General features: G+C 38.3%; 3 protein-coding genes across 16 annotated transcripts in view; 1 reads left to right on the forward strand and 2 right to left on the reverse strand.

The window, feature by feature from the left end:
- Positions 1-563: 563 nt before the first annotated feature.
- shrprbck1r (sharpin and rbck1 related) lies at positions 564-14,729 on the reverse strand. 8 transcript variants are annotated; one of them, XM_088401659.1, is made up of 16 exons: positions 14,595-14,729; positions 13,714-13,807; positions 13,383-13,480; positions 12,094-12,268; positions 10,284-10,349; positions 9,912-10,053; positions 9,334-9,424; positions 8,942-9,251; positions 8,761-8,861; positions 6,970-7,140; positions 4,950-5,110; positions 3,406-3,517; positions 3,146-3,325; positions 2,942-3,040; positions 2,715-2,858; positions 564-1,490 (listed from the first exon to the last, which is right to left on the reverse strand). In XM_088401659.1, the coding sequence occupies exons 1-16, from the start codon at positions 14,712-14,714 to the stop codon at positions 1,410-1,412; spliced, it is 2,145 nt and encodes a 714-aa protein (XP_088257785.1). In that variant the 5' UTR covers positions 14,715-14,729; the 3' UTR covers positions 564-1,409. The 8 variants fall into 8 exon arrangements, with proteins under 8 accessions (XP_088257785.1, XP_088257784.1, XP_088257790.1 ...); XM_088401658.1 differs by having other exon boundaries at positions 10,284-10,352; XM_088401664.1 differs by lacking the exon at positions 14,595-14,729 and adding an exon at positions 13,892-14,096 and having other exon boundaries at positions 10,284-10,352.
- Positions 13,847-19,503, forward strand: prlh2 (prolactin releasing hormone 2). 4 transcript variants are annotated; one of them, XM_088401669.1, is made up of 6 exons: positions 13,847-14,893; positions 16,213-16,275; positions 17,401-17,459; positions 17,542-17,638; positions 18,201-18,382; positions 19,126-19,503. In XM_088401669.1, exons 5-6 carry the CDS (start codon positions 18,223-18,225, stop codon positions 19,329-19,331), a joined length of 366 nt encoding a protein of 121 aa, XP_088257795.1. In that variant the 5' UTR covers positions 13,847-14,893; positions 16,213-16,275; positions 17,401-17,459; positions 17,542-17,638; positions 18,201-18,222; the 3' UTR covers positions 19,332-19,503. The 4 variants fall into 4 exon arrangements, with proteins under 4 accessions (XP_088257795.1, XP_088257796.1, XP_088257793.1 ...); XM_088401670.1 differs by lacking the exon at positions 16,213-16,275 and having other exon boundaries at positions 13,847-14,349; positions 14,442-14,511; positions 17,535-17,638; XM_088401667.1 differs by lacking the exon at positions 16,213-16,275 and having other exon boundaries at positions 17,535-17,638.
- A 2,209-nt stretch (positions 19,504-21,712) lies between these two features.
- The window catches only part of LOC148407685 (rab effector MyRIP-like), a 107,094-nt gene continuing 101,956 nt past the window's right edge, over positions 21,713-26,850 (reverse strand). For 3 of the 4 annotated variants that reach the window (XM_088401656.1, XM_088401653.1, XM_088401657.1), the window contains 5 exons: positions 24,658-24,846; positions 24,420-24,581; positions 24,179-24,274; positions 23,662-23,734; positions 21,713-21,988 (listed from right to left, as the gene is read on the reverse strand). In XM_088401656.1, the coding sequence (XP_088257782.1) occupies positions 21,945-21,988; positions 23,662-23,734; positions 24,179-24,274; positions 24,420-24,581; positions 24,658-24,846 (564 nt within the window). In that variant the 3' untranslated portion in view covers positions 21,713-21,944. Of the gene's footprint in view, positions 21,989-23,661; positions 23,735-24,178; positions 24,275-24,419; positions 24,582-24,657; positions 24,850-26,850 lie in introns of all 4 variants that reach the window. The other variant, XM_088401654.1, reaches the window with a different exon arrangement.

Consider the following 26,850-nt stretch of genomic DNA (forward strand, 5'->3'; position numbering starts at 1 on the left):
ATATTAGTTGTGGCTCCTAACGTTCTCTTTTTTTAACCGTGTCAATGCCTGTTCTATATATTTTGTTTAGTTTTGATCAGTTTTGTGTTACCTTGGCTCGGACCTGTGACAACTCTCAACAAAAACCAAGACAAATCTCATTCCCAGTTACCATTATTATTTGTTTTAGAATCTGCCATAAAGCGCTGGCAATGAAAACAGCCAATTTCAAGTAAAAACCGAGACAATATTTTTGCTGAACCCGGGGGGGTGGGGGGTACCTGTCGTGCCTTCCGACGCCTATTTTGTCCAGTTCTGAAGAACAATTAATGATAAAGACAGTTATTAAAGAGATTTGCTTGGTTGTACTTTTGTAAACACATGACCCATTTTTTGTGTAATATTGTGTAATACTTAATGGGATCCAGACACATGCAGAAGGTGTCCAGTTGTCCTCACATGAGTGGAATTTGTTGTAAAAATTTGACCTGCAAATTGCATGCATGATGTACTTTTTGTTTACATATATCCATTCTACAGCATGTGTGATGTTTAGAACATATTATAAAAAAGTCACTCAAGTCATCATTTAAAGGGTATTTAATGAATATTAAGGCACACCAGACACCACACAATGATAACATTTGATTAAATATTAAGACAGTGCAGTATTTTGCATGGCTTGTCAGTGCAGGATAGTCATGTTTTGAAGGAGATACCTTGTTGAAGGTCTTTTTTTCTTTTCTTAAAAAGAGGTCACTTCTTGAAAATAACTAAGGTTTACATCATTAAGTTCAAACCATGCACCAAAAGCAAACAATGGACCAAAACCCCTCACAGATATACGTTACATATTCATTTAATATGTAAATCAGATTTGGAAGAGATCATTAGCTTATACAACACATTTTTACAGTTGACACATGTCCCTATTAAAATTAGACCATTCATTAAATACGCTACTGACTCAGAACTCGCATTAACCATATCTGTTATTCCATCAGCTGCACCGTTATGTCAAACATTAGAGACATTCAGTTTCCATTCAGCAGGCAGAAAAATATGGTAAGACACAAAAGCACACATGCTTATATAAAATGATAAAAGACTTACTAAGTTCTACATTGCACAATGATTAACACCCTGATTGAGAGTTTGTGCACAAGTAAAAGGCAACCTTGGTGTCATGTATTGCATCTTGGTTCAGCATGTCAAAGTCACACACATCCGGAAGGCTACATTTGCAAAGAAAACCATTTTTGAAGGCACCACTTGCAAAATTAATCATTTTTTCATCATTTTTATGATGACTAGAACCATCAAAAGAAGGTGGGAATTTATTACCTTTCAACACCTGCTTGAAACTCTTAATTTGTTCTACTAATACTCCATCAGCCAGTACTTGGTTCTAAGATGAATGATTGGCATCCTCAGTGACAGTTTTGACAATTTGGATGGCATTTTTGATGGTTGACATTGCAGCGACATCCTCCAGTGGTGTCACCAGGACCCTTCAAAACAGATAGTCAATTACATACATAAATATTGTTTCAATTGCTTTGCTCATGTACTTGTTTTTAAAGCATACTTGAAGAAACAACAGTACTTTTTCCCAAAATCCCTGTTCACAACTTACACTGCTCTGTTATAAACCAAAGAATGTTAGATATTACGGTGTCACCACCTAAGTTGAACGCTAAGGGTGTAAATAACCCTCATCTTAAGTTTCTAAAGAATAAACTACTGTATGTGTATTTGAATTTTTGAGTTTTGTGATGGGTAATAACTCTGCAACTACTGAGGCTAAACGTTAGCAGGTCAATGACATTTACCATTGTATGTTAGCATTAACAGTGAGCCATACTAATACATTTACTTTCAGTAATGCGCTTTTTTTTTTGCTATAGTGAGACTACTGAATTATTTTTCATGTGCAATATGACTGAAAATGGCTACCTAAGTTTCGTACCCCTTTAAGTCAACGATTGTTTTCACTTGATTTGATTTTGGAGTTTGTTTTGAGGGTAAACTTCAACTAAGAGTAACAAAAGCTTGAAGCTCATGTTTAACTCTTTCAGTGCTGAGCGTTACTGGAAAAGGCAACCTCTACTGCCTAGGATATTTAGCATTTCCACTCATCTATCAAGGCTAACAGAATATTGTGTGCTGCGTCTACGTAAACATGGGTGTATCATATGAAAGACTGATTTCCCTTCCTTACTCAGACTTACAAGTATGTATTATGTCTTGCATGTATGAAAACACTACCACAATGGTCAGTTATCACTACAGTGCTCAATTGGCTTCATATTAGATAAGCACAAAAGAGTGTCAGCTACCATCCATAAAAATCATGTGACAAGAATTGTATTATGTATTATTTTTGTTATTTTAAAAGATGAAAATTCTCCTCCATGGCATTGAAAGAGTTTAGAACTGTTCACTATTTTTGTCTATTGTGACATGAGTCGAATTTACTGCTAAAAGGGACAGTGGTTAATTTCACTTTGTTCTTTTATTGAGATGCTACTCAAAACCTTGCCTGCCTGCAACTACACCGCTTGATTTTACTTCTAAGAAAAGAAACAAATCATTCATTTTATTTGACTTTTTCCGTTGAAAATAGATAGATGAAAGCTGAAATGTGAAACAACTTGAAGTCAACAAGCGTTTTAAAAATGCACCGCGTTGGGCTTTGGAATCCCTGCTGTACATGGACCATCAGATCAACTTACCTTTGGCCCCCAGCGTCGCCCTCTGGTGACCCAGCAAATTTCAGTGTGACAAACAGTGCAGCGTAACCAATCACAGCCGTCCCTCTTTTGCACAATAATGCCACATTGGGGACAGTGCATCGCCTCCCCAGATTGCACCAGCGTCTTATTAGTGAAAGGCAAAACATGAAATGCATGAAACGATCGGAATACGAATCGATGCTGCCAATGGTATATATTTAGCTCACTTGAAGTAAATGTGTTGTCCTCCGCGCAGCGGAGTCGTTGGCAGCGCAGGCTGCAAGATCATCTTGGTATTGCTTGCAGTTCTTTCCCTCATGGATAGCCTGAGAAAGCCAGTGGCGTCGTATAATTAGATTGTGCAGGTGTACCTGTTTAGTCCAGTGACTAGCTTTCATTGGTATTGCGCATCAGGTGCTGGATTTATTTACCTTGCAAACAAGGCAGTTTTGCTTGGTGCATACTGGGCAGTGATACACATTGACTGTGTCCTCGTACACGCACCAGCCCGGGCAGTCTGCGGTGGCGCAGTGATAGCTTCCTTCACATCGGGATTCTGCCACGGACAGACTTCTCTGCAGCCAACGTTGGTACTCCTCTGGCGTAACCAACTTCACAACGTGTGGAAGAAAAATGTTAGGAAAACAGCCATGCAGCCTCCAAACCTCCAGATTGTACTGATTTTACTCACAGCTTTGATCTCCCTCTCTTGCAAGGAGCACGTACAGGCGTATGTTTCGTCTCTATAGGGACAAGACACTTCCGGCTCCTCACTCAGCATAATAACGGAGCGCAAACATTGCCTAAGAAAGGATACACAAAACATTCATTTCAAATGTTATTTGGCAAGAGGTAATATTCACGATCAAAATATTCATGTTCATTATCTTATTTTCTGTGCTCTGCTATTGCATTTCATTCAGAGTTACTGAGCTAACAGCTACTTTCTTTTTTGAGAATCTTGAAAATTTCTTTTTTTGGTCAAATCTAATGTTTCTTCAGTGTTGTGATAGCAAGATTGTTACAGCTCTATGTCTTGTTGCTACAATTTATTAATGTCTACTTGAAGTGTCTGCAACCCACAGCTTCAGAGCCACATGTGCACTTTAATTTTGGAAAAGTGATGAATTCATTTAAATTTACATTACAGTAGTTATATGGTTTTCAAAACATAATTTTAAATAGGACTATTGGGCCGCTCTTTTAAATAAAACGTTTTGAGAAACTAGACATCAGTCAGTATCAGTCAAATGTTTGGAAATGCGATATCACCCACTTTTACATTTCAGGGGTGGCCAAGTTCGGTCCTCAAGAGCCACAATCCAGCCTGTTTTCAATGTAGCTCTTCAACCAATACACCTGAGTCAAATCAGCGTCGTTATCAGGATTCTGCAAAGCATGCTGATGAGCTAATCATTTGAATCAGGTGTGTTAGTTAAAGGGACACAATGAAAACAAGCTGGATTGTGGCTCTTTAGGGCTGAACTTGGCCACCCTTGGATGCAACAGCATGCAAAGAATCATTGACTAAAGTTAAAAATGTTATTCATGCCAAAATATGCTTTAGATTTTAAATTCTACAAAGTAGAATCAAAGATGACAACTTGGCACATCGTGGTCTTGGTCAACTTTGTGATGTGGATGATGCTTTATGATTTGAATGGAAATTTTTCAGAGCTGTGCATTTTTAAGAGTTAATAGTTTGAATTTCTTGAACTCTTAATATTTTTGAGAGAACCTGAATCAGAAGGTGTTTCCCAAAATTTGACTGCTGTAAATACAGTAATTGGCCGTTATTTTGCAAATATATATTTCAAGTCAGTATTTTGTGTTCTCCCCGTGTCTGCATTGGTTTTCTTCCAAACTTTGATTTCCTCCCATATTTTGCAAAGCCCCTCCCTAGGAAAGAGACGGCAGAGGCCACCACTGTAAGAATGGTGATAAATCATGGGATTGGTTTGAATTTTTGGTGGATAATTCAAATCTGGCTTTAAATGTCACAACTAAAATGGTTATACAATTTAATATTTTATATGTAATCTTATCGTCACTTTAAATGTCAAAAAGGCTCTCTTGCGTGGGTTTAATTTAGTCTTGGGGAGACGGTCAAAATGGCTCTTTCAGAAGTAAAGGTCACCAACCCCTGGTCTACCTTAAGTGGCCAGTGGGGTGGGTCTCTTCCCCTTTCAATATCCCATTATGACACAGTTCACCTCCCATGTACCCAGCTCTTACTTGCAAAAGGAGTGGAGACATTCCCTGAGCTGTGCACCCTCTCCTTCCTTAAGTTCTACAAAACAGATCCTGCAGTCCAAAGGCTCTGGGTTCGGTACCAAGTCCTGATTATCCATCATCAGCAGTTGGGCAAAATTCTGCTGGCGTTCTTGTTCCTTTGCCTGGATAAAAAAAAGATTTTCATTATTACATTATTGGCGGAACTTCCACAAGTTGTTCATATAAAGTACAAACTGTATACAATAAGCACATTCTTAGCAGATCTTTGTGTTGTTGACACATATTTTTGAAGATCAAAATAATCAACCAACTTCGATGGGCTCCATCTTAAGAAACATCTCTTGTGGTCAGGCATGCACAGTGAAGCTTGTGTGTTTATGATTTTATGTATTCCAAAAGATTGGAAAACTATTGCATAATTGTCTAATGATTATCTTAATTTATTGTATTAATTTAAGTTATTGTATTCACATGAGAATCCACACTTTGGATTCGCATTAAAAGAGTGTGGTCTTCAGTGTTGGAGTAATAAATTACAATGTAATTACTGTAATGCATTACTTTTTGCTGTAAAGCGGTAGTGTATTACATTACACACAAAAAATAGTGATATTGTACTTGTTACAAATGAGAGTAACGTGATCTGAAAAGTCTGAAAGTGGTGTTTTTTTCTACCAAGTTTGCCAAAAACACCGCAAGAGCAGAAGAAAAAAAGTCTGGGGCAAAATGTTTACTTGCTGACTGAACTTGAATATTAACATTGAAAGTGTGGAAACATTGAAATTGTGGAATGCACTAACTGCCTAAAGCATAAACAATGCATCACTATGCTATGAAGCTAAGTTATAAATGGATTAAAGTACAAAAAAAAGGGTTTGTATCTTGTCTTTAAAGGATTACAAAACAATATAGATTAAATGATTAGTATGGGTTTTAGGCTTAAACCAATCTTTCACTGGATGTGTAATGAGTGTAATGAGCTACATTTAGGACGGCAAATCCATATTTCCAGGTAATGTGGTAAGAGTAATATAAAAGTAATGCAATAACAATGTAATGCATTACATTTCAAATCTAGAAATATTGTAATGTAACTAATTATAGTGGGCTCCCGTGTTACGAAAGTAATCCGTTCCGTGGTTGGGCTCGTAAGGCAAATTCGCCGTATGGCGGGCAATCCAAACCTATGTTAAATAGCTAATGCATTTAAAACCCCAGGTAAAAACATCAAAATTATATATTCATATTAAGAACTTGGAATCAAAATAGTATAGTAGGTGCTACGTATATATAATATACATGCATACAATTGATTAACAGCATAAAACTTTGAGCGACTTATGGCCATATTCTATAGTGAGGGTAGCCTAGCCTAGGTTAGCCGTCTTCATATTTCCTGATTATCTCCAGATTTGTTTCCATATAAATCATCTTACTTCTCTCTTTAACAAACGTACATAAATACGTTTAACGACGTATGAGCGTAGACACATCCAACATGGCGGTCACGCATGTACACTAACCGCCATGTTGGATGTATAGCAAGGCGAAAGAAATGGCGTAAGGAGAGGACAAAAAAACGCTGTGGTCCACATCGTAAGTTGAAAAAAACGTAAGGCAGGGACGTCGTAGTCCAGGGGTCCACTGTACTTTGAAATTACAGTAATAAGTAATAAATAATGCATTAAAAGTTTTGAAGTAACTTGCCCAACAATATTGGTCTTTCATTTCAAATGGCCTTCCAGTCCAATTCAGTACTATATTAAATACATACACTGTGAATATATATTCAAGTTATGGTGCCTGTGTTTGCCTAGGAATGTTTGCATGTTTAGTAGTTCTGGTTCAGGTTATAGAGAAGTGAGTTGTTTTGAGTTTCTGCAACTCTCAGCTCCCCTCTTTTGTCCTTCAAGGAAAAAAATATTACAATTTTTTACTGCTAATTTACTGCTGCCTTTTCATTTTAAGGCTAACTCCTACATGTTGGTGTTACAGTCCCACATAAGAAATGTTCTCCTACCTGCTGGAACTGTCTGATTGCATCCTTCTCTTGCTGGAGCCATTTGAGTTCTAGAGAGTCTGGTTGGTACTCGCCCGGAACAGTGTAGGTCTCAGGGCGGCCGGTACTGCAGATCTCACAGCCGGGCCGCGTCGGTTTGTTGATATATGTACAAGAAGGGCATGGCCAACCCTGAAGGAATACATGGACACTTATTTTTAGCTATCAATTCACAATATCACTACACATTTCTGAAGACATTTTCTTTTTTTGATAGTGAAATTCCGTAGGCATTGGGTTAACACATGATTCCTACCAACCTTGATTGAAAAAGAAAAAAGCCCCACAGCATGATGTAGCCATCTTCATGCAACATAGTAGGTATGCTGTTAGTTTGGTGACGAAGGGAGTTCCAAACATATGTTTTAAAATTATGGCCCCCCCAAAAAATCTACTTTAATTTTAATATTATGTTTTAGGTAAATTGTGAAACTGTGGCAGGCATTGCGATCGTGCCTCTCACTCAGCAAGCAAGTTGATGAGAAGCATTTCTCCTTGGTTATAAAACAAGTTTCTGAAAAAGTAGTCGAGTAAAGAGCTTTCCATCAAAATAAATATGTATGTGACACCTACAAAAAATAAAATGAGAAAGGACTTTTCATGACAAATAATTATTTAGAGATCTACGTGTAAGAAACACACCCTGAGCAATGCCTACTTAATGCATGGCTCGAGTTGATTCACCATTCATTCCATGAGTTGCTTCATCTCTTCTTATGGTTATGTAACTACTGCAAAGTATACCTTTTTTAGACTATACATACACATATTGTTCAACTGTCAAGTGTCCAAACTTGTCCAACTTGACTTCTTGGCATTTCTTTTCATTATTAACGGCATGAGTCACAAGCCCCATCCCCTCTCCCCAAACACTCTCTCTTCATTTCGAAATGCTGATGTGAACTGAAATATAAATTGATATAATGTCTTTAACTTATTTAATGCCAAAGACATTTTTTACGTTTCTTTTTAAAAAAAATCCAGACATTTAATCCCAGGCATTTAAAAAAAAAAAAATTACAGTTCAAGTGTTTGACTACAGGAGTATCTAAAAATGACTTTACGAAATGAATGAAGGAATAAATTAATTGATTACTTTGGGTAAACAAGTACTAAAGTGATTACTTTATGTACCAAAGTACTGAAATAATTGGTTTGGGGTGAGTAAAGGATTATTTGCAACCCCATCTCTACCATCTTTATCTACCCTGCGCTACTTTACAAAATCACAGTTTCTGGTCGCAGTTGCGTTGTGGTTTCCAAAAAAGTAGCCCGGATACAAAACGTGACAGAAATACTTTGGAGGCCCCTGACTGGTGCGAGACAGATTCGAATATGCGGTACGGGAAAATTAGACGGGAAAAACAGCCACTATTAATGAGGAATGACGAAAAGAGGGAAAAAAAACGTAAAAGCTTTGGCTTCAACAACCTTCCTTTGATAAACTTGAAGTCAATATTGTCTCCTAGTTGACGCAATATTCCAAAAACAGGCACAAGCACCAGGTACAATGATCTTGTGGATTCGTCGTTGTTTTTGTTACATTTTTTGTATATTACGCACTCGCTACCATTGCCACTCCCAGGTAGTGGCGAAGGTGGTGGAAACACAATGTTCTTTGGTGTAGAGCAGAGTAGAGTAGTGCAGGGGCTAGGCCCATCTCCACCTTTCTACCATCTGCCTTGCAATACTAAATGAAATGTCTGAATTCATGTGGACGCATGTGGTCATTGTATCTTTTCAGTGTGTTACCTGAGGGAAGGGTGTCTTTCTGATCAAATCTTCATTTAGTTGAGGCAAAGCCACATTGGGGACATTGACTTGTTGTTCAATGTTTTTTTTTTGCTGGGACCCTATGCAGACAAATACAGAAAATGTCAATACACGTGATTAGCACTGTACGCTCACCGCAAAAATCAGAATTGTCACTCACCAGCTTCCTCGCTATTTAATCTAGTTGGCAAAATGTTACTGCGTCTCATCTCTTGAGACGTCATACTGTTATGAGAAGAGTGGGGAAGCAGAGTCGCACATGGAAGAGAATTGTGGAGGAGTGCGCTCTCCTGGTCCTGCTGGAAGAGCTGCTGGGTCAGGTGAGCTTGGCACGCTGACAAAAGGTACAAAAAAGCTGTGTCGCCATCCTGACGAACACCATATGAGGCAAGGGAGCGCTCATTAGTGCACAGGCACTGGCCGATCACCCAGCGCTGCAGCCATGGGTGAAAGCCATACTCAAGGAACATCTGAGGTGTTGGACATAAATCACAAGGGAGAAAAAAATGAGCTGGAAATCATACAATAAAAAGAATATAGGATGGGGCGAACCTGCTGTTTCAAAGCTGCAGTTGTCATGACAGGAGAAACTTTCATAGTGATGCAACAAGATGAAGAAGAATCCTCAATTACAACAGTCAAACTGTTTTGAGAAAACAAGCAAATTTAGAGAAACTCCAACCCCAGCTAATAGCGATGCTCAAGTTGTGTCTGTGAAAGGCATCAATATAGAATGGGATGGGTAACGCTGGTGAAATTTACTTTTTCTTTATATGAAGTAGATTAAGGCATTGCTATCTAACGCCTAATATTTACAGTATATCTCACTTTTGCAGGAAGCTATGTTGACATTGTTGAAGTGCACAGAGAAGGCTAAAGATAACTCGAATGGCACTCAGTAGAGTGTAGACCTACTGAGGTGGAATAATCTCCATCAATAAAACATAGCTCCTGCCTGAAATTTGTCAGTGTAGTCACAAGATGGTAGCTAATGTTGAAAAAATAGCAAGAAGGTACGGTGTCTTCATGATAGCATTTAACCAAGGTTTTACAAAGAGTTTTATTATTATTTTTATGAAAAAAGGGCTTTGAAGTGTACCCTCCATAATATGCAGCATTAAACAACCTACTCGATATCAGTGTCTTCACATTGTCGTATAGAAGGTTGGATCTTCAGCACAGCCTTTTGACAGGAAAGCTTAGCAGCAGAGATGGAGGCCGCCTTCATGTCACCGGCATGGATGGCCCTTGTCAGCTCAATGCATATGTCTTCTATAGATGTTTACATACACATAAGCATACAGAAACACAGAACAGGGCACGCCGGGTGAAAACCCAGCCAAATATATAATGAGGCAGCTGCCATGGCTCCAATAATTCATTGCACAAATTATTTATATAATGAAGATATGATAAAAAAAAGAGGTGATCAGTTCATTTCGAGATCGAGATCTCTCAAGCGGACCAAAAGGGAACTAAGATTTAGATTGTTCCAAACTCACCTAATTGCTGCAAAGATGAGGTTTCCTGGAGTTGGGGACACTTTGTGTTATCATCTTTACTGGCTGCTGCTGAAGGAGAGATACAATAAATGTCACTACAAAGATTGCTCAAATCCTATGTTCCAAAGGGATTTAAAAGTCCACAGTTAACAAATACAGTGGACCGCCGTGATACAGCGTCCCTGGCTTATGTTTTTTTTCATGTTGCGATGGGGAATACTGAGTTGTTTTCATCCTGCCTTTACGGTATTTTCCTGGCTTTGCGACAAAAACAACTGTCATGACCCTAGGGGGTTGGCTGTATTTGTGTTGTTTTGTCTCCATCTGCAGGTGTTTTTAGGTAATTGCCCCTTTTTTCTGTTGCCGTCACATGATGGAGATGCCGGTCTGCTCTTGGTCGGTCTCAGTCGTTTCAAAATGGCTTAATGGTAAAGCTTTGTTCTATCACGAGTGATTACAAAACCATATTTATAGTGCATTTTACTGCTTAATTCAAACCTGAAAGGGTTAGCCATGGGTCCCAAGATTGCTAGTGATGTTAAAAGAAGAAGCAAGAAGATGATTCATATGGAAATGGAGGCGGAGATAATCAAGAAATACAAAGCTAGCCTAGCCTACCCCTACTATAGAATATGGGTATGACAAGCACCACTCAAAGGTAAAAAAATCCATTCTATATTTTATTTTTATGATGTTTTCTGATTGTATACAGTAATCCCTCGCTGTACCGCGGTTCATCTTTCACGGGTTCGCTGCTTCACGGATTTTTTACAGTGTGGATATCATTTTTTTTCAGCGCATTGTGCTCTGAATTCTGAATGGCTCAGGGGCTTTACTGTTGTCTTGAAATAAAATATCGACGCTGTACTGTATTGTTTTTTCACTGGCCAATTTATTACAAAAGGCAAGAGGGTCCAAAAGCTTGCTTTCGTCTCCTGTGTCTCTCCTCTAACTGCCACGTGCGAACGTGCTAGTAAGCACATTGATTGACAGCTTGGTCTCTGGGAGCCAATCACGTGACTCGTAGGCGTGCCGAGAGCAAACACGCACACGATGTAGACACAGACAGCAATGGAGAAATGCGCAGCTAAGGAAATCTGACTTTTGCCAAGATTTCTTTTGTAATAAATTGAAATTTCAAGTGAATTGTGATAATATAAGAGGCTTCACTTTAATTCGATGTCCGGGCATATCCGTTTATAAAAATCTGCTTGCTCAGAAAAAGAAAGAGTTTAAACAATTACTCATAACAATGTGCGGGTCCAAGACGAAGAGGCATAGCTGGGACTGTGAAATACGCGAGTGGCAATGTTTCCAACTTTGTATTACTATATTAAAATGATTGTTTTAAACAAATTTGGGGCTTTAAAACAGGTTTTGATTTTTGGTTTTATTTGATAGTTTAGTATTGCATTGTAAAATGATAAAAAAAATAAAGCTGGCTACTTCACGGATTTCACTTTGCGAGTGTTATTTTTGGAATGTAACCCCCGCGATAAACGAGGGATTACTGTACATGGTTATTATATATACGTAGCACTTACTATACTATTTTGGTACCAATTTTTAATATGTATGACCAAATTTGATGTTTTTACCTTGGGTTCTAAACGCATTAGCTATTTAAAATAGGTTTGGATTGCCCGCCACACGGTGATTTCGCCTTACGAGCCCAACCGCGGAACGGATTAATCTCGTAACACAGGAGCCCTCTATATTAGCAACATTTCATCATCGAACCATTCAAACCTATGTAATAATGGATATAATAATGCAAATGCAAAAACAAAAAAAAGCATGGATCACTAACCTCTGTGCGCTTCTCTTAGTGAGGTCATCATTACAGTGGCCCACCGCTGAGCCTCCTGCTCACAGCGGAAGTTGAAGCTGATACAATCATGCGGGGGTTCTACTAGACTCAGCTCATGGCATTTTGGCGTTTTCACCTCATAGTTGACAGCTCTCAAATCATACTTGGCAATACTCTGGAGAAAGATACAAACAAAACAAGAACAATAGTTTCACTTTCTGTTCCAGCTGACACACCCAAAAAGACGTTGTATTGTTCTCTTCTGATAAGTGTTGCTTGTTATAGGTCTTCCAGTCAGAGATCAACAATTCAAGAATCAATTTTCACTTGATACTGTATGACGCTGCACGTTTTCAAAAATAAACATTCCCATAATCCGAATAGGGCTAACTAAACGGGAAGTCTGCCTCTTTGTTAAAAGCTCGGTAAGTTAAATTAAGATTTTCTTGTTATGCTTAACACAGGATTATAAAAAGTGACACGTTGCTTTAATTTTAAATAACCAATACAAACCGGGCTAGAGACTCTTGGGACAGGCTCCAGTAGGGCCAAAGCTGGAACACTGCAAATTTGATGATTAAATGGCCTTAAAATCTATTCAGATCAACAATTTTGCCCAATGAGGACAAAAAAATGCTACCTAATTAATAGGTCCTCAGTGTCCAGAATAATATAGTGCATTTAAAATTGACACCGTGTAAAATCTAGACCACATGGTACAGTATGCTCAACATGTACACATACTCCCTTTAAAGGGACAATGTGTAAGCTTTAGACCGTTCATTAAAAAGGAATAAAAGAATTTTAAAAAAAACGTGCAAACAAATGTGTTCATAACGATCAACAGTATGTTTTAAATATGATCGTAGATCTAGTTATCATAAATTATATTATATGGGTGGCACTTTTCCGGAGGGGGTCATGTTTGTTATAGCTACGAATAATGGTAAATGCAGCACCTCCTGCTATCAGTAATGAAAAACTGTCAAATCTTACATATTGTCCCTTTAAAGCAGGGGTGTCCAAAGTTGGTCCTCGAGGGCCGCTGTCCTGCATGTTTTCCAGGTTTCTTTTCCTGACACACCTGATTCAAATGATCAGGATCGTTATCAGGTTTCTGCTGAGCTTGCTGATGAGCTGATCATTTGAATCAGGTGTGTCAGGAAACGAAAACTGGAAAACATGTAGGACAGCGGCCCTCGAGGACCGACTTTGGACACCCCTGCTTAAAAGGAAATATCACGGCAAGAACTCAAAAGTCCCACTGTTATCCGCGGCTCCGAACTCACCACGCAGCAACCATTGCCGCTGCAATCTTGGAGAGACAAAAGGAATTCCCCGGACTTCTGCCGGTCCATACAGAGCTGAAGTTGAAGAGACTCGTCGCCTGCTCCCGGAAGACGTAGTGGTCGAATACCAGAATTGCACAACGACACCCGAACCGACATGAGGACGGTTTGACAGTTGGGTTCTGCTTGCGGCGTTCCATAATCGAGAGACGAGGGAAGCGCGCGCAGTTCCGTCGCGACACTGGCGGTCCAACCGCCCGAACTCAGTGACATAGTGTCAAGGGACGCATTTAAGAGAAAAATATAGCACTGTAGTTCCGTACGTCTTTACCTAGCAGACAACCCAGGAAGCAAGTGTGTGGGCCGTCAAATGTCAGTTCCTCGACCTCCAGTCGGCTTCCTCCTTTGCCATATACTGTCGGAACCTTCAGCGACACAAAGGCGTTTTTAACTCTCGTTGGGGATATAACAAACTATAAAATAATTTCTTCAGAAGCGACTATTCTTACTCGACATTCATGTTTTGCTACTGCTTCGTCTTCTTCGGCGTGTTTACCAACGATATAAGGCAAAGGGTGTATACTACCGCCCACTGGAGTGTTGCGTAATGACACCTTATCGAGACGTGAAGCCACCGGCGGCCATCTTACGTTGCCGCTAAATTCAACTTTGCTGAATTGATTTTTTTCCCCCTCCGAGGCGTTTTCGCGTTATATCGCATTTCTGCTGAAAAAAAAGCCATAATTTTTGGAGTAAGCCTGGGAAAGTGCATTTTCTCCTATGTAAGAACCACTAAAGTCACACTTTGATGAAACACTTGGGCTAATTTCCTCACTGAGTTTCTTCCTCATGACTTGGAGCTAGGCTAGGCGGGTATCCACAGACACTTCCAATTGTTGAATTTGTTTGGGCTGTATTGTTTTAATGGATTTACAGAAAGAGTTCGAAAACTCTTGCTTCCCATAAGGTTGTAATACTTAATTGCTTTTTAATTTGAACACGCGGTAGACAACTGACAAATGTAATCAAGTGACTTGGAAATCGTTTGACTCTACAAAGGAGACATCACTCGACATGATGAGAAAATGTACACACCATTGGCCCAGTTTTGGCATGCAGTATACAACATGTATGTACAAAGGGCAGCATTGATATTGCAAATTAAAATTTACCATTGATGATGCAAATGTAATACAGTTGAGTAAACTGTACCTGATGATGTTCAGGTAAACCTGAGCAACTGTGGTGAGTCACTCTACTGTAATGGCACCAGTAAAGTTCAAAGTACTGTAATACTATACACACTTTTTGGACCAAAATCCAACAAGTCATGTGATATAGTTTACTCTACAACAGGAATTGTTTAAGTGCGTTTGATTGTAATGCCAAAGCAGTCAAATTAGTACGTAGTTACTTTCAACCCGACAAAATTAAATAAGATGGTCACTGATGGATAAACAATACTACCCTTACTCCTGGTGCTATTACAAGAAAGCTTGACACAATGACAAGTATGTAAAACACACACAATTACGACCACAAAAAACAACAATGAACACTTATTTTATAACATTCATTTTTAATTTTCGGAGTATGTTGTTTAAAAGAAACAAATCGAATGGCAATGCTTGCGACAGATAGTGAGTCAGTGCCACCCACCTGCCGATGCACTATTAATCCAAGTACAGTACTCCTGATAATTGTTTTGGGCAAGAAAAGACCTAATATGTAACATTAAGATAATTTTGCATGATACAAATAAAGTTTTAATAGGTACATTGATGCAAGAAGGTTCTCTTACAATTCCTTTAATTTGTGCAATATAAGATTTTATAATGTTTTACTTTGATCGCTTAATGTTAATTATTCTTTTCTTTATTCCATGATGCAATATTGTAACTGTTTTATAATTCAGTGTTTTCCCCAAAATAAACTTTGATCAACATTTGATTGGTTCTTATCACATCACTATTTAAGTTATTTTATCTTTTATTTTAAACCATGTTAATTTTCTCTGCTCATGATGGCAATTGTTTGAAGCTAAAGGGTTTTTGACAGTTGTTAGAAGCTTTTTACATAATATTTAAGAGCAGTGTTTTTTTAGGTTGGCAAGAGAATTTATCTTTTTAAAAATTAATTGCCATAGTACAACGAAAAAAAAAAATCTTGATCTCAAGCTGAAAGCAAAATCGAACTGTCAAGGGTATACACACGAGAAAGGTTTGCCAATGACGCCTTTTTGCCATGAGATGTTTACTAAATATCTACCACAAGAGGGAAGCAAAGTTTGATCTAAACGTTAAGGCATGTTGGTATACAGCATTTTTCCTCCTTTGTTGTCAAAATAAAATATAATAAGGAAAATGTGAGCGTGTTCCAGTTCATCAGAAAGCGCTAGTACACAAAAGCAAATCAAGGGATGAAACTTAATGAAAACTATCTAATGAGTTAAGCTGAGCAAAATGTTGATCCTGCCTGTATTATGTGTTGAGCAAGTTTCTGGACATGCATGCTTTTTATTTGATGAAACCATGACCTCAGACATATAATAACCAATTCTCCGGTTAAAGCATGTGAATATATAAATACATGTGAATGAATCACCCCTCGATAAAATAATGTGACACCCTGTCCACCCCATTAAAAAAATTCTGGTAATACAGTCATGAGTAAATGAATGAATATACTGTATTAACTTATCTACATATCAGCAATTATGGCTTTTGGCACCAATCAAGAACACTAAAAATAATTTCGTTTGTTTAAAAAGCTTAGTGAACGCTTAAGTTAAACTCCACATTGACCACTCACTCAAAGCATTTTTTTTCAGGTAAGACGGTGATCCAAACATAGTCAACCAAACCCACGCCAAGTTTCAACTACAATTTACGAGGTGATTAACAAAATATACTGTAGCAGGTGCAGGGAATGAGTTAGAAAACGCAGGTTTGGCCTGGCCAAGTTGTGAATCACTCGCCTAAGCTGGTGATGCTCAATCAATAGCACATTTCTCAATGGCGTCAAGCAGAACAATGTGAGGATGCTCGCGCACCAAGCAAGTCGTGACATTCCAATTCACAATTTCGGAGAGAATGAAATTCATAGAGTTGTTTTTTTTTTTTTTTTTTCACAAAAAAGAACAAGTACATCTGATGTAAAAATATCTCGCGGAAGCTGTAAAGCTGTCAATGATGTGGACCCCCATGCTGTGACTTTCCCAGGTCTCATCTGTGTGCCATTCACAGAGGTGAAGTCATTCAATCAAGTACTGATGACACGGTTGTTTTTCAAGAGGATATATATATATATATATATATATATATAAAAACCTGTGCTAAAGGCTATATTTCATAGGCTATATCAGTGGTGGCCCGTCAGGGCCAGCAAGTCCTTCTCTGCTGACTTAATATAACCTAACATTATCATAACTATAATAAACTATAATAATTACAATAACTATAATAAAACTATAATAAAATGAAAATGTAATGTTTTCACACAAAAAAATAACAAAGTTACAGATTTGAATGTTGCCAGGTATGCCAAGTAGAAATCCCTAGTTTGGAAACAACGTGTTAATAGTTTTCTCCTAATCCCTTTTTTTCATCGGCTTTGATTCTAGTTTGAAGCTTTTGGCTGCTGGGAAATGAAAGTCAAGACCTTCAAGTGGTTTTTGTTGAAATCTCAAAACTTATGTCTCTGACAAAAATTCATGTTTTGTAAAAAAAAAAAATTCTGCGACATAAGCCAGCTTTTGTGAAAACGCATCACATATGCATATATTTTAAAGAAGCACTTTCTATGCATTAGCTATTCAGATCAGAAAAGACTAATTATGTCCTGCCTTGTCCCTTGCAATCAAAAAGATTGATGAAAGGTCCATGAAAACGACGCCCACGACAATTGTGTATCACAGTTTGACAAAGATGTACTTGAGCCGCTGGGTTTCCCCATGTTGACTAATTAAAGTTGTCTTCACGCCATCAACTTACTGATGGACGCCTCTGCTGCGTGACAGACGGCAGGACGACTCAAAAAGGACATGTTCATTTGCAAAGGGCTTCCAGGAGTGGGAAGGTAAGGGCATGAGGGGGCTGGGGGAGATGCGTTGTCTGCGTGAGTGGTGTGTGCGTGTGTGTGTTTATTCATCAGCCAACAGGCACATGAAGCATGGATATATAAGATGCTGCACACCTGCTTAGCTCTTACAACTACAGACCTCGCCAGCTGACCTCAGCCTCTAACCAAAGTTCAGGGTAAGATTATGTCCTTTTTGCTCTTTTGACTACTGTGACATTTAAACATTTTTACGCAATGTTAACATGTATGCTTTTTAGAGAGAATTCCCCTCCATTATTTTTTTTTTGCAACTTTGACTGTTTTATTCAGTATTATACTGTGCATAGTTTACACATTGGTTTAATTGTATTCTGTTTTACATATTTGTGACAAACAGTACATAATATTGGAAGGATGTCATCAAGCTGTTTTGCTCAGACAAAAAGAAGATTGTTTTTCATGGATGCAGAGGAAAAAAAATATATCTAGCATATACAGTATAGTAACAATTATATCTATTTGTATATTCACCAAATTGGTAATTGTGCTATTTGAACCCAATTTTAGTCTGGATTGATTCCAGATTTGTCATCATGGCAAATCAGTATGAATTCAGACTGACTCAGTGTCTCAATATATTACATTTTAAATTGTGTGGTATCAAGTGTAGAGAAGTGCGTGATTGGTACTTTACACCAGTTTGAGCATACGAAGTTTGTATAAGGTGACTGACCAGCCCCTTTCTGTGTCGCCACATAGTGCCTTCGACTGACTCCTCAGCATGTTGATTGGGAGAGGGACCCATGTCCAGGCGAGAAGCAGGCTGCCTGCATCTCTGGCTCTTTTCCTTGTCGTCCTCCTCCTCCTGTTCTCCTCCTGCAGCACACACAGCACCACTGTGGAGCAAGACTTCCACATTGTGCACAATGTTGACAACAGAAGTAAGTTGAAGTTAAATTTCATAGGCTCAGCATATGTATAAAGTACAGAAAAAAGTATCCAAATCATGTAATTTTCATATTGAATTAAAAAAAAAGTGTACAATAACATTTAAACATTCCAGTTTCTGGCTATGTTGCCTTGTTGCATGTACTATAGCACACATGTTTTTTCCCTTTGGGCAATATCTTCTTTTTGGCCTGTTTAAGGGGAACATTTAAATGTTTTTGGTTACTTGGTTGTCCTTCACCAGTCGTTGAAAAAAAATAAAAAAAATAAAATTATATATATATATATATATATATATATATATATATATATATATATATATATATATATATATATATATATATATATTTGTGCAATTTTGGGATCTGGACATAGTGTGTGAACACTATGTATGATATGCATTGTGCAGCACAACCAATGAATCAATAAGTTCCTTTTTTCAAAATAAAATTGTATTTTAGTTCTTATAGTTGATCTAAATAGACATATGTTTGCATTTTAGTTCATGAAAAATAATGCTGACTATAAGTTGCTGCATACTTTGTTGGGCATGTGGACTTGTGTGTAAATTTCTTCTAACTACTTGTGACAATGGATTCTGTCACTTTTAATTTCACAATGAGTTTGTATGTAGGCCTGTGTAAAATCTCCCATGTGTGACAAAGTCCCTCCTGTAAGCTGTGTTCTTAAATCTATTATCTTAATGACAGAAGTGATGTGCCTTTTTGTTGTCCAGGTCCCGAGATAGATCCCTTCTGGTACGTGGGTCGCGGCGTGAGACCAATCGGTCGCTTTGGGAAGCGACAAAGCAGAGTTGAGGCAATGGGTGATGTCGGGATGCAGCCTGTTGTCAGGATGCTGGAGCTGCTCTTCAACAGTCTGCAGAACAAGGAGAACCTGGACAAGGTGTTGCGTGGAGAGGATGGGGACTGGTTACCATGACAACATGCATCTCTCCCTTGCATCAATCAACAAACTCTGAGGCTTTGCTTCATCCACCACCCTCATTTTGTGTTACTCCCTGGTGTTTGTTATTAAAATCAACTTTCAAATATGTGTTGTGTACATATGGAAATGCAATTTATATTGATTAATAAACAAGAACTTCTTAGTGTTCAGGCTCGACTTGTGAATGCAACATAGCATATACCCAAAGAGTGTTTCAACTTGCAAATTTAATTTCATTCATAATACATCTTTCTTCAGGTGCACAGTGGCACAAATAAGTGTATTATTTATATATACTTTTTTTTGCATGGTAATATTTTCCTCAACATCTGAAACGGACCGCAACAAATGACAGCACACAAAGTGAATGTGGCACTGTGCACAGTAAACTTCAACCTGATCAGTCACGCTGGATTTCAACAGGAGCAATGTAATGTTTTACCAATGTCGTTCGTTTCAAAGTGGGACACAGTTCCGATAATTCCTGTGTAAAGTTATGAGCTTCACACTACATTGAATGGTGGTTTAACTATGATTGGACGATATACAGGCTTTATCATATCCATTTTTTTTATACATATACATACAGTATATTAAATTCTGAGATGATTTTTTTTTTTTTTTTTTTTTTACAAAAATACAGGACACCGATGATTGGACCCTTATAACTGTGCTTCATGACATTTGTACATCACAAACATGCTTTTATATACTGTATCGACACTCCAAGAATGACAAAACAGGACCAATGTACAAAAAAAGAAAAGGACATGAAAAGGTTGCAAGGAAGAAAGTGGAAAAAGTGCAGAGGCAAACGGATTGCACCTATTTGTTTTTTTTGTTTTTGTTTTCTTTAGTTTCCACTAGCCAGTCAGGAAATCAACCACACACTCTTGTGGATTGTGAATGAATATTATTAGTGGAGAATTACAAAATAAAAGCAGTATTCTCATTTAATAAGAATCATGAAAGCCTCATCTTCTCCATACTTTCTATAGTTTTAAATGCAGACATACACTTGAAAGCACTTGGAGTCATCTCAAATGAACCACTGAGAATAAAATAAAGCTTTGTCATTTGTGATAATGTGCATAAAAAATGTTTTGTAAGTACAAAAATAAATTGCTTATAACAAAAATGGTGGTCTTGGGACACTGACAAAACCAACCCATTAAAATATTTGATGTGACTCAGACGTTTGGAGAGGAAAAGATCCATTCTCTAACAAAAGGCCACTATGTTGGAAAGTAAGACAGAAAATATGAGCAGAAGAGAATACTGCAATGAAAGAATGGCTCGTGTTTCATTTTCACACTGAAGCTAAATGTCAGACGATCATGGTTTAATATGGGATTTACTCACATGATAGTGTAACTTCGGTAATCACTTCTCATTTACACCTACTAATTAATTACTCTCGAACATTTTGGTAAAGACGTATTTGTTTCGTTTGCATTAAAGTACAACATGAGCTTTAAAAAGGAGAGGTTATGCTATAGAAATTTGGACCTTTTGTTTTACTGGGAGCACAATGGCAAATCAAGAATAATGTATGTAGGACTTTAAAAATATATGCAAACCAACAAAATGGTTCATTATTGTAATTTGCTGGCTTTCTGATAAGTTAGCCGGCTAGCACTCTTATTTAAAGTTGCACAAGAGCACAGACAAGCAATAATATGACAAATCTTTGCTACCAGTCATGTTTTTGCTAGATGGAGAAAGAATGTTTAGGCCAGACCCCTAGTAACACTGAGAAGTCAAAAATGTCCAACTTATTAAATTAGTCGTATTTGAAACGACAATCAAGTTCAGAGCAAATTTGTTAACATCAAAATGAATTTACGTAGTTAGTTTATTAATTTTTTTAAACCTTTCGTTATTTGATGAATAACTCATCGACCAGGCTAAGAATAAAGGATATCTTTGGTGTTACATTGTGACATCTTGGTGCCAATGAACAGTTGAAAAGATGGAAGGAGCTTCATTCACAAGTATTCATTCAAAAGTAGCGCTTTGCTGCCATTTTGTGGCTCATGTGTCAATTTTGTATTGTATTTCTAACCACTTCAGAGTGGAGAAGTAAAATACATTAATCTGCTTTTGTTATTCATGTTCAAGATTGTCAAAGATATGTTTTTCATTTACTATTTTGACAGTGCTTTAACGTCTGAGTTGGATAGTTCCTACTTCTCAGCAGTTCTGAATGAGCCTAAACCGATATTCATCCCTCCAAATGGCAATTGTTATCTGGTAATTGTGATTGCGCAAATCAACAATCATACGTGACATTCTAGCCTGAACTGTGAATAAATGTCTCATAATAATAATTTATGACGTCATTGTTCCCCTGTATCATGGTAGAAATTAAAGTTGTATATTTTTACACAGATTGTTTTTGAGACATTTTAAGGCAGAAACCGTCCACTCATCTTTGCTGTTAAAGTCAATGAAAGGGCTGAGTGCTTTGTGGGCCGCAAACGGGCAGATGGAGGCTCCTGTTTGGTGTGGAGCTGGGTCAAGGCACTGGATGAGTAGGGGGCGTCAACTAGGAGGGCCCTTGCCCAAAGGACCCTGAGGAACTTGTGCTGCTGCTCCTCATCGACACTATGGCCGAAACATTTCCACTGACTGCTCTGGCTCCACCTTACCTGAAAGGTGACAATTTTAGTATGCAATTATAGAAATTTAAGCAAACAACATAGGATTTTGTCAGAATAATTGTAAAAATTGTGATGATACATTTTGTTACAATCGATATAACTGCTTGCAATGAGAAAATGCCTTGCCGTGAGGATGGATGTTTGCTTGCAATGAAACAATGTTTGCTATGAGAAGGTTGCTGTCTCGAACTTCGCCGTGGGAAGGACAGCTCTGATCAGCCTGCTCAAGCTTAACCGCAGACACCGTAGATATCAATTCACTTGTTATCTATAAAATATCTTGCAGAATCTCTTGACACACAAAAGGCTTTGCCACACATGCACTAATCATACGCACACACAAGGACGAGTACACTGGGTTCCAGCTATGTTATTATTGTTTTTTTTTTTTTTAAGGGTGGGAACCTTCATGTAAATTAGAGACTTCTGAACCAAATAAAAGTAGTACTTGTGCCGTCCTTCTCCATTCTCCTCATGCGCGTGATGAGAAAGAATGCCTTTTCTCCTTCTTCGTGTATATTTTTTCATAAATGTGAACCTGACAGATTTACTCATAAATATCAAGGAATTTGTTCATCAACGATTCTTGAAAATATTCGCTGGAGCTTTTTCCTTAATTGTAATAATTTCACACAAACTTCCATGAGGAAGAAAAAAAAACGCTCCCTCCTCATATTTGTGCTTGGTTCCCCAGAACAAAAATAAGAACCCTTGGTCAATTTTTAAAACAGGGCAGAGGAATCAGGGGAGAATAAACATACTAAAAATGACAAAATTGGTCTTTTGTGTCATTTTTGCTTAAAATTATAATTAAATCGAGCACTAAACGTTAACCAAAAGTAAATTTTGCCTTCCTTGGCAGAGGTAATGAATCTAAAACCAGGCATGTGACAAAAATGTCTTCATCACAGCTTGTTTCATGAAACTACCTAGAAAAACAGAATATGAATCAGAGAGGCATATGAGTTGATTCTGGTTAAAAGGAGGGGGAGCCATTCAATGGTATTAAAAGGAGACGGCGACTTGTTGGTTGATAAAACAGCCTTGGTCTCATGTTGTGCAAGTTTCCATTTGGATGCTTTACATCTAATGGAGCTTTTCAGCTAATTAGTCCGCTGGCCAGTAGATGTATTCACTTTTACTTTCCATTCAGCAAGCACACTTTTGTCTTTGCACAATAAGGGAAATGTGTGATATCAAGCAAATGTGAATAAAGTGTCTCTCCTTGTCACACACTGACTGAAAATGCACACATGAACACACGCAAGCATGCATTCATGCACATACACACTTTAAGGAAGGTATTTTTTTTTCTCAAATCTTTTGATATGAAATAAAGAGCAGAAAAAAGTTTGGGTATGACATTTCATTTCTCATTTATGCTTTCATTTGTTTATCGTTAATTAATAAATTAATTCACTCATTTATGAATTTATTTTTCATGCCAAAATATTACTTATTATACGTCGCTCATACCTTAAACAAACAAACAAAGAAAGAAAAGAGAGAGAAAATAATGTGGGGACTACTTTCAAAGCTTTTTTTTTAATGAATGACTTTAGAGTGTTGCCATTTTTGTTTTTTCCAGTCTGCATTTATGAGGAAATTGTTCACATAAAGCCTGCAGCAGGATGTTAAATATTTTCTATTGAAATACATACTTTTGTTGATAGCTTTGAGTGGAGGGGCTGGCAGCTTCCTCCTCTGATGGCGTGAGGAGTCCAGAGTTTGTGGCTGTGTTGTCAAAAAAACATCAGACGAGGGGAAGTCAAGTCAAAACGTTTTCTACCCATAATAAGCTCTATGTGGTGCAGCTAGTATCAATACAGCATTCTGATTAATACTGAGTTTGTTAAATATGATGAAGCATCAATATCCATCTTTCTTTTTATCCATCTCAGGAGGTGACCTGCTGGCCACGTGCTGACAACTGAAAATGACATCACAGTTGCTCATTTAGGGCTTAGGTAATGACTAATTATGACTCACCTATTTTCTGAGGTTGGTCATGTGATGTTTGCAAGCTGAGATGGTAAAAAACATGTGGATTTTGTTGCTTCATTCAAATTCCACAAAGCAATATTAATCAATATACTGTACTGTGTTGACTAGTGGGGGCTGCATAGAAGATAACATTTTTGACATGACTTTCTCTTTGTCAACATGCTTCTGTGATACCTTTGTTGTTGGCTTGAGCTTGGAGAAATGATTGCAAACAGTCACATTTAACCCTGCAGTTTTAAGAGCTGATATCCTGGCCTCAATGTTGGATATCTAAAAGTGGGAATAAAAGGCAAGACATTTTATTTACTTGAAAATAAATTAAGGCCCCAGATGATGCAATTCTCTTCTATCGCACTCTACTAACTTTGAAGAACAATGAAGATGATGAATAAACACTCTAAATCTCATCCAGTACCTGCATTTCAGATTGCTGGACCTGAGCAGCAGCAGTAGCCACCTGGTCTTCCAGGAAAGCCAGTTCTGTGTCTGTGGTCCCACTGCTAATATTGCGGGCACACTGCTCCAAGTCACCCAAGGCCCCCTCTAGGCCATAAACAGCACCAGCAGCCAGGTAAACCTTCAAGGTGAGAGACCATTGAGGACCGGAAAGACCATTTTTAGCCAATGAGATGAGACATAGAATTTAGAGTTACATTCTCCTCCATCTTAGTGAGCCTCTGGTCCAGTTTGCGGGTCTCAGAGTTGCTGGAGACGGTGTTTGTGTTCTCAGGTTCTGTGGGCGAGCAGCCGTCTCCTCCTGCTTCATTGATCAGATCCTCAGTGGCATTCAAAACCTTCAACACCTCTGTGGTAATGCTGCAGAGTGAAGCTGCTGAGTACTTCTGCTTAGTTGGAGAAACAAACACAAAGGAGGGCCATCTATCAGCTCTGCTTAAGAGCACTTCCTGAGTTCATGACGTTTATGTATTATAAATATACATAGGGCTATATATATATATATATATATATATATATATATATATATATATATATATATATATATATATATATATATATATATATATATATATATATATATATGCTGCATTTGAGCGCAGCGGGGAGAGTAGGGAGAGTGCAGTCAATGAACGGATCAATTGTTGCAGAGAATATCTCAAACAGTCCCAGGGAAAAAAAATTGGTTCACTGAGGTTCAAATTTTTAATATCCACAATATGCATTTCAAAAAGTACACTGTGTTGTGCTTGATGTCTGAGTGCTAAATACGAGCAGAAATAAATGTACTAACACTGACCATGAAAGGGAAGAGAGACAGATCTTTTCTCAATATGAAATGAATCACTGGCTGAAGCTTTAATCAGTAGATGTATTGATCACTCTCAGCACACATTGATAATGTGACAAAAGTTTGAGCTGCTCACACTAAGGGAGGATGCAGACTTAACTTAAGAAAAAAGGATGACTCGTTTCCTACACTTAAGAAAGAAAACCTTGGATTCAGGAGGAGGAATGTGGTTTTCGTCCTGGCCATGTCACCGAGGACCAGCTCTACACCCTCAGCCGGATCCTCGAGGGGAGTTCATCCAACCAGTCTCCATGTGTTTTGTGAACTCGGCAAAGACATTCAACCGTCTCCTTCGGGGAGTCCTGTGGGGCTGTTGCTTCAGGAGTACAGGCTAGCGAACCTTCTGATACGGGCTGTTTGGTCCCTGTACCACCAATGTCAGACTTTTGTCCGCATCGCAGGCAGTAAATTGAATTTGTTTCCAGTGAGAATTGACTGCCAAGACTGCCCTTTGTCACGATTCTGTTTATTTTTATGGACAGACTTTCTAGGCACAGCTGAAGCATTGAGGAGTTCCGGTTTGGGTGTCTCAGCATTGCACCTCTGCTATTTGGGTATGATGTGGCTCTGTTGGCTTCTTCAGGCTGTGACCTTCCACTCTCACTGGAGCAGTTCACGGCCAAGTGTGAAGCGAGTGGCATGAAGATTCACATCTCCAAATCTGAGACCATGGTCCTGTCGGAAAAGGGGAGAATGCTCTCTCCGGGTCGAGGATGAGGTGCTGCCCCAGGAGGAGGAATTTAAACATCTTGGGGTCTTGTTCACGACGGAGGGTTGGATGGAATGGGAGCTCGAAAGCCGGATCGATGCAGCCTCTGGGGATTCTCTGAATGAGGGGGCCAGGGAGAGGGAAGTCTGGGCTTCCCTGTTGAAGCTGCTGCTGCTCCCATGACCCAACTTTGGATAAAGCGGTAGCTAATCGGTGGCTGGATGGATGTTGGTTTATCGAAATTCAGTCACAATGCGTTATGAATGGAGGCAATGGAACATGTACAATGTGGGTGAAAAGAGCAAAGAAAATGGGTTGGTGGGAGGATGGAAGCAGATGGAATCAGTTGATCAGGTGTTAGCAGATAAGAGGAGTTGCTTACAGCAGCTTTTGTTAGCCAAGGCTATGTCACATTATTTTCATCAAAAGAAGCAAGCAGACCAAACCATCATATGAATCCATCCGGGATTACAAACAGGAGCATTAAGATGAGATTTATTCTGTGTTAAGAATTCTTCAAGCTCTTCAGTTTATATTAATTACTTACCTGTGTATTGAAATGTCTTCTATCTTTTATTCTGGTTGCTCTGTATTTCTTGTTTACGTACTTTGTTCGTCATATAGCTTTTCACTGTGTTTGTGGTTACCAAGGTTGTTACCTTCTTGGTTTCAAGAAAAGAAATAGCAGACTGACCCAACATTTGAGTATATCCTTGTTCACATGCAGGGACACTAAGATGGCGTTTATTTTGTGTTAAGAATGATCATACATTCTATCTTACTTTGAAAATGTGTGCTTTAAATCTGGAAGGCCGCACTATATTTTCGTTT

Source organism: Hippichthys cyanospilos, chromosome 19 (assembly GCF_059441005.1).
Source record: "Hippichthys cyanospilos isolate Australia breed blue-spotted pipefish chromosome 19, RoL_Hcya_1.0, whole genome shotgun sequence".
Taxonomy (NCBI): Eukaryota; Metazoa; Chordata; class Actinopteri; order Syngnathiformes; family Syngnathidae; genus Hippichthys; species Hippichthys cyanospilos.